The sequence below is a fragment of the Heptranchias perlo genome, chromosome 11 (genome assembly GCF_035084215.1).
Source record: "Heptranchias perlo isolate sHepPer1 chromosome 11, sHepPer1.hap1, whole genome shotgun sequence".
NCBI classification, from domain to species: domain Eukaryota; kingdom Metazoa; phylum Chordata; class Chondrichthyes; order Hexanchiformes; family Hexanchidae; genus Heptranchias; species Heptranchias perlo.
This window is the reverse complement of record NC_090335.1, coordinates 69,266,226-69,272,814: the sequence shown is the minus strand read 5'-3', so window position 1 is coordinate 69,272,814 and position 6,589 is coordinate 69,266,226. Positions and strand designations below refer to the sequence as shown.

Below are 6,589 nucleotides of genomic sequence, written 5' to 3'. Positions count from 1 at the left end.
GTTGGTCAATAAAAAATTTCACCATCCCCCCATGATCTCTGACCCCGCCACGATTTCCGACCCCCCCACGATCTCTGATGCCCACGATGACCACCAACCCCGACCCCCCTGATGACTGACTCCCCAATGACCCCCGACGACTGAAACCCCCCCCAATGACTGAGCCCACCATGACTGAGCCCCACCCCGATGACCTGTGCCCCCCCCCATGATGACCCGATGACTGAGCCCCCACCCGATGACTGAGCCCCCTCCCGATGACTGAGCCCCCTCCCGATGACTGAGCCCCCTGATGCACCCCCCAGATGACCCGTTCCACCGCCCCCCCCCCCAACCTAACGCATACCTGTTCATGTCCTCTCCCTGGCTGCTCTCCCGTCCTACTGATAGCCAGTCTGTCAATCAGGCTGGCCTGTCGGGCGGGAAACGTACAAAAAAAAAGATGTCCTTATATCAAAATCGTACGGCTGTCCGGGAAACCCATACTTCCGGGTTTTCCAAAAGGAATTTCATACCACTCCCCGCATTTTTCCCTGTTCCCCAATAAAATCATGCCCTATGTGTGAGACAGGAGCCGGCTTGACTGTGATATTGTTCCTATTAAATGCCCCATTGGCATTTGTGGGGTAATTTGGTGAGGCTCCACTCCCAGCTTGCGAGCAACAGGCATGGCAATGGAGACACGACGACAACTATGTAGCCCTCATTTTGCAGCCCATGTTTGCACTGCTACAGAGCCATACAAGTTTCCTCCTTTGTTGTCTAAGCTCATGTGAAATATTGCCTCTTAGGTGAGATACCAGACAGCTACCAGCACCTGTGGGACTGTACAAAGTGGACTGAACAAATCAAGAAAGAAGAACAGAGAAAACTTGAAAAATAAACAATTAAAGCCTTTCATCCACAGGTACAATTATCCACTTGATATAATTTACAAGCGATGCTGAAGTTAGGTGGCATCATTGCATTCCACATTCACATCACGTTTTGCATTTTTGTGAAAGACTGCAAGAAATGCTTGCCTGAGACATTTCTGGGATGAGGATGTCCCTTTAAATCTATTGTGTAACAAATATAGTTTATTATCATGTCGGCATCCATTAATCACCAAGAGATGTAAGGCTGGAAATGAACATTTGGTGATATTAGGCGATGATGCCAAGGTCTTGGAGAGGGTGCAGAAGAGATTCACCAGAATGATACCAGGGATGCAGGACCTCAGTTATGTGGAGAGACTAGGGATGCTGGGATTGTTCTCCTTAGAGCAGAGAAAGTTAAGGGGAGATTTAATATAGGTGTCCAAAATTATGAGGGGTTTTGATAGAGTAAATAAGGAGAAATTGTTTCCAGTGGTGGGTGGGTCAGTAACCAAAGGATACAGATGGTACAATTTTAAAGGGTGTGGCAGGAACTGATAGATCTGGCTGTTCACATACACAAATATTTGAAGCTTGCAGGACGAATTGAAAAGGCTGTTGAAAAAGCATAACCGATCCTTGGCTGGGATGGGCAATAAATGCCGGCCTCGCCAGCGACGCCCACATCCCATGAACGAATAAAAAAAAATAGAGGCATGGAGTACAAAAGCAAGGAAGATATGCTAAACCTTTCTAAATCACTGGTTAGGCCTCAGCTCAAATTGTTATGACCTGAAATTCTCTGCCTGAAAGAGAGATGGAAGCAAATTCAATAGTAACTTTCAAAATGGATTGGAATATATACTTGAAAAGGAAAAATTTGCAGGACTACGTGGAATGAGCAGGCCAGTGGGACTAATTGGATAGCTCTTTCAGAGAGCCGGCACAGGCACGATGGGCCGAATGGCCTCATTCTGTGCAAGATACTATGGGGAATTTTAATCCCAGACAATGGGTGGGAGAGGTTCTTGGGGCTTTAAATTGTTAAAATTGTGAAACCCGACTCCAACACGTCGCAAACGTGACCCTATCCAGTTTTACCGCGGCAGGTCTTAAGACCCACTGCCGCGATCTGCCAACCCTCTCGTGATATTTGGGCCCTCCGTGATCTCTCCTCCGCGACCTCTACCTCTACCCCTTCTATCTGTATCTCTTCCCCCCGCGATCTCTCTCTTCCATTTCCCTGTCATCTCTATCTCTCCCCCTGCAATCTCTATCTCTCCCCGTCACGATCTCTGTCTCCCTTCCTCCTCGCTGCGAGGCTGCGAATCACCCCAACCCCAATCCGCCGAATTTCTCGATTGCCGGGGACCATCGCATTTGGTCCCGGCTTCTGCCTTCGACAGCAGGCTATCCCGCCCGGTAGCCGGCCTGCCCCTCCAATTGGCCGACTGCCAGGCAGGAAATTGAGTAAATAATTTCTAATGAGGTTCTGTCATTAAATTCTGCACCGTTAAATTCTGCAGGACCTCCACCTCCCCGGTATTTCCGGGTTTCTTGGCCGCTGACACACGCCCCTGCTCCCTCCCCACCTCCCTGTAAATATCGGGGCCAATGATTCTGTGACATTCCTCTGTTAGTTTAACCAAGTCGTTAATCCATTATTTCGAATGGGCAATGCCTCTGTTAAAATAGTGGGGAGAGGAATGTCAGACAGTGTCCTAGGCCCAACCATCTTCAGCTGCTTCATCAATGACCTTCCCTCCATCATAAGGTCAGAAATGGGGATGTTCACTGATGACTGCACAGTGTTCAGTTCCATTCGCAACCCCTCAGATAATGAAGCAGTCCGAGCCTGCATGCAGCAAGACCTGGACAACATCCAGGCTCGGGCTCATAAGTGGCAAGTAACATTCGCGCCACATAAGTGCCAGGCAATGACCATCTCCAACAAGAGAGAGTCTAACCACCTCCCCTTGACATTCAACGGCATTACCATCGCCGAATCCCCCACCATCAACATCCTGGGGGTCACCATTGACCAGAAACTGAACTGGACCAGCCATATAAATACTGTGGCTACGAGAGCAGGTCAGAGGCTGGGTATTCTGCGGCGAGTGACTCACCTCCTGACTCCCCAAAGCCTTTCCACCATCTACAAGGCACAAGTCAGGAGTGTGATGGAATACTCTCCACTTGCCTGGATGAGCGCAGCTCCAACAACACTCAAGAAGCTCGACACCATCCAAGATAAAGCAGCCCGCTTGATTGGCATCCCATCCACCACCCTAAACATTCACTCCCTTCACCACCGGCGCACTGTGGCTGCAGTGTGCACCATCCACAGGATGCACTGCAGCAACTCCCAAACTCGCTACCTCTACCAGCTAGAAGGACAAGAGCAGCAGGCGCATGGGAACAACACCACCAGCACGTTCCCCTCCAAGTCACACACCATCCCGACTTGGAAATATATCACCGTTCCTTCATTGTCGCTGGGTCAAAATCCTAGAACTCCCTTCCGAACAGCACTGTGGGAGAACCATCACCACACGGACTGCAGCGGTTCTAGAAGGCGGCTCACCACCACCTTCTCGAGGGCAATTAGGGATGGGCAATAAATGCTGGCCTTGCCAGCGACGCCCACATCCCATGAACGAATAAAAAAAAAACATATCAAACACTCTAGTATTAATATCACCAATAATCATTTCAAGCCTGTACACTTTCAATATCCCTTACTGTCCCCAACATCCTCGTTAAAACAGTTCAGACTTTACCTCTGCACTGTGTTCCTGGATTTGCTGGATTGGTATCTAAAATTCCTTGGAAACATCCACATGAATAATTCCCTGGGCTATTTCTGCAGGCAGCAAAATCAGCGCATGTGTTGTTCCCAGTCTGACACTCGTCAACATCTGAAACAAGAATTAGATAAAAACAATCTGTTGGAGCTAAAGTTACTTTAACCCAATGACTCAAGTCGTGTTAACCTCAGACAATGTCCTACCTTCACATGTTCTTCCAGGTGTATTGGGGCTTGTGTCTGTGAACCCAGCATTACACTGACAGGTGTAAGTTGCATTTAATCTTATACACGTTCCATTACCTGAACAGTCATTCAGCCCTGGTTGGCAGCTGTCTCTGTCTGTAATGATAAGCGCAGATCGGTGTTAGAAAATTGATTCAATTTGAATTTCACCAGTTTAGAAGTATTTGAAGACTCCTCTTTCCTTACTCTACTCCAATGTAAATGTCATCTCCCAATGGTTGGAAACTATTAATACAGAATGGTCCGTGAACAGCATGGGCAGATGGCCCATGTGACAGGAATTGGATAGTGCAGTGAGTCAGAACACTATTCTCTTACCTCTGGGCTTTGGAACTCCTTCCATTCCCCAGTCTTCCTTTATTCCTAAACTCTTCTTTTAAAACCCAAGTTTGGAATCACTAATCCACGTCATGATTCAGCCTTGTCTCCCTTCTGTTCTTTTTAATCTTTAGTGGCACCTGCAGGATAATCTTTGGCCTTTCTCAATTCTTTTTTTTTATTCGTTCACGGGATGTGGGCGTCGCTGGCGAGGCCAGCATTTATTGCCCATCCCTAATTGACCTCGAGAAGGTGGTGGTGAGCAGCCTTCTTGAACCGCTGCAGTCCGTGTGGTGACGGTTCTCCCACAGTGCTGTTAGGAAGGGAGTTCCAGGATTTTGACCCAGCGACAATGAAGGAACGGCGATATATTTCCAAGTCGGGATGGTGTGTGACTTGGAGAGGAACGTGCAGGTGGTGTTGTTCCCATGCGCCTGCTGCTCTTGTCCTTCTAGGTGGTAGAGGTCGCGGGTTTAGGAGGTGCTGTCGAAGAAGCCTTGGCGAGTTGCTGCAGTGCATCCTGTGGATGGTGCGCACTGCAGCCACAGTGCGCCAGTGGTGAAGGGAGTGAATGTTTAGGGTGGTGGATGGGGTCCCAATCAAGCGGGCTGCTTTATCTTGGATGGTGTCGAGCTTCTTGAGTGTTGTTGGAGCTGCACTCATCCAGGCAAGTGGAGAGTATTCCATCACACTCCTGACTTGTGCCTTGTAGATGGTGGAAAGGCTTTGGGGAGTCAGGAGGTGAGTCACTCGCTGCAGAATACCCAGCCTCTGACCTGCTCTCGTAGCCACAGTATTTATATGGCTGGTCCAGTTCAGTTTCTGGTCAATGGTGACCCCCAGGATGTTGATGGTGGGGGATTCGGCGATGGTAATGCCGTTGAATGTCAAGGGGAGGTGGTGAGACTCTCTCTTGTTGGAGATGGTCATTGCCTGGCACTTATCTGGCACGAATGTTACTTGCCACTTATGAGCCCAAGCCTGGATGTTGTCCAGGTCTTGCTGCATGCGGGCTCGGACTGCTTCATTATCTGAGGGGTTGTGAATGGAACTGAACACTGTGCAGTCATCAGCGAACATCCCCATTTCTGACCTTATGATGGAGGGAAGGTCATTGATGAAGCAGCTGAAGATGGTTGGGCCTAGGACACTGCCCTGAGGAACTCCTGCAGCAATGCCGTGGGGCTGAGATGATTGGCCTCCAACAACCACTACCATCTTCCTTTGTGCTTGGTATGACTCCAGCCACTGGAGAGTTTTCCCCCTGATTCCCATGGACTTCAATTTACTCGGGCTCCTTGGTGCCACACTCGGTCAAATGCTGCCTTGATGTCAAGGGCAGTCACTCTCACCTCACCTCTGGAATTCAGCTCTTTTGTCCATGTTTAGACTAAGGCTGTAATGAGGTCTGGAGCCGAGTGGTCCTGGCGGAACCCAAACTGAGCATCGGTGAGCAGGTTATTGGTGAGTAAGTGCCGCTTGATAGCACTGTCGATGACACCTTCCATCACTTTGCTGATGATTGAGAGTAGACTGATGGGGCGGTAATTGGCCGGATTGGATTTGTCCTGCTTTTTGTGGACAGGACATACCTGGGCAATTTTCCACATTGTCGGGTAGATGCCAGTGTTGTAGCTGTACTGGAACAGCTTGGCTAGAGGCGCAGCTAGTTCTGGAGCACAAGTCTTCAGCACTACAGCTGGGATGTTGTCGGGGCCCATAGCCTTTGCTGTATCCAGTGCACTCAGCCGTTTCTTGATATCACGTGGAGTGAATCGAATTGGCCGAAGACTGGCTTCCGTGATGGTGGGGATATCGGGAGGAGGCTGAGATGGATCATCCACCCGGCACTTCTGGCTGAAGATGGTTGCAAACGCTTCAGCCTTGTCTTTTGCACTCACGTGCTGGACTCCGCCACCATTGAGAATGGGGATGTTTGCAGAGCCTCCTCCTCCCGTTAGTTGTTTAATTGTCCACCACCATTCACGACTGGATGTGGCAGGACTGCAGAGCTTTGATCTGATCCGTTGGTTGTGGAATCGCTTAGCTCTGTCTATAGCATGTTGCTTCCGCTGTTTAGCATGCATGTAGTTCTGAGTTGAAGCTTCACCAGGTTGGCACCTCATTTTTAGGTACGCCTGGTGCTGCTCCTGGCATGCTCTTCTGCACTCCTCATTGAACCAGGGTTGATCCCCTGGCTTGTTGGTAATGGTGGAGTGAGGAATATGCCGGGCCATGAGGTTACAGATTGTGCTGGAATACAATTCTGCTGCTGCTGATGGCCCACAGCGCCTCATGGAAGCCCAGTTTTGAGCTGCTAGATCTGTTCTGAATCTCTCCCATTTAGCACGGTGGTAGTGCC

General features: G+C 49.5%; 1 protein-coding gene across 1 annotated transcript in view; it reads right to left on the bottom strand.

Annotated features, from left to right (window-relative positions):
• LOC137326862 (uncharacterized) overlaps positions 1-6,589 on the bottom strand; it is a 66,829-nt gene that overhangs the window by 36,328 nt on the left and 23,912 nt on the right. The window contains exons 10-11 of the mRNA XM_067992244.1: positions 3,868-4,005; positions 3,638-3,775 (exon numbers count right to left, since the gene is read on the bottom strand). Coding sequence (XP_067848345.1) covers positions 3,638-3,775; positions 3,868-4,005 — 276 coding nt within the window. The remainder of the gene's footprint in view (positions 1-3,637; positions 3,776-3,867; positions 4,006-6,589) is intronic.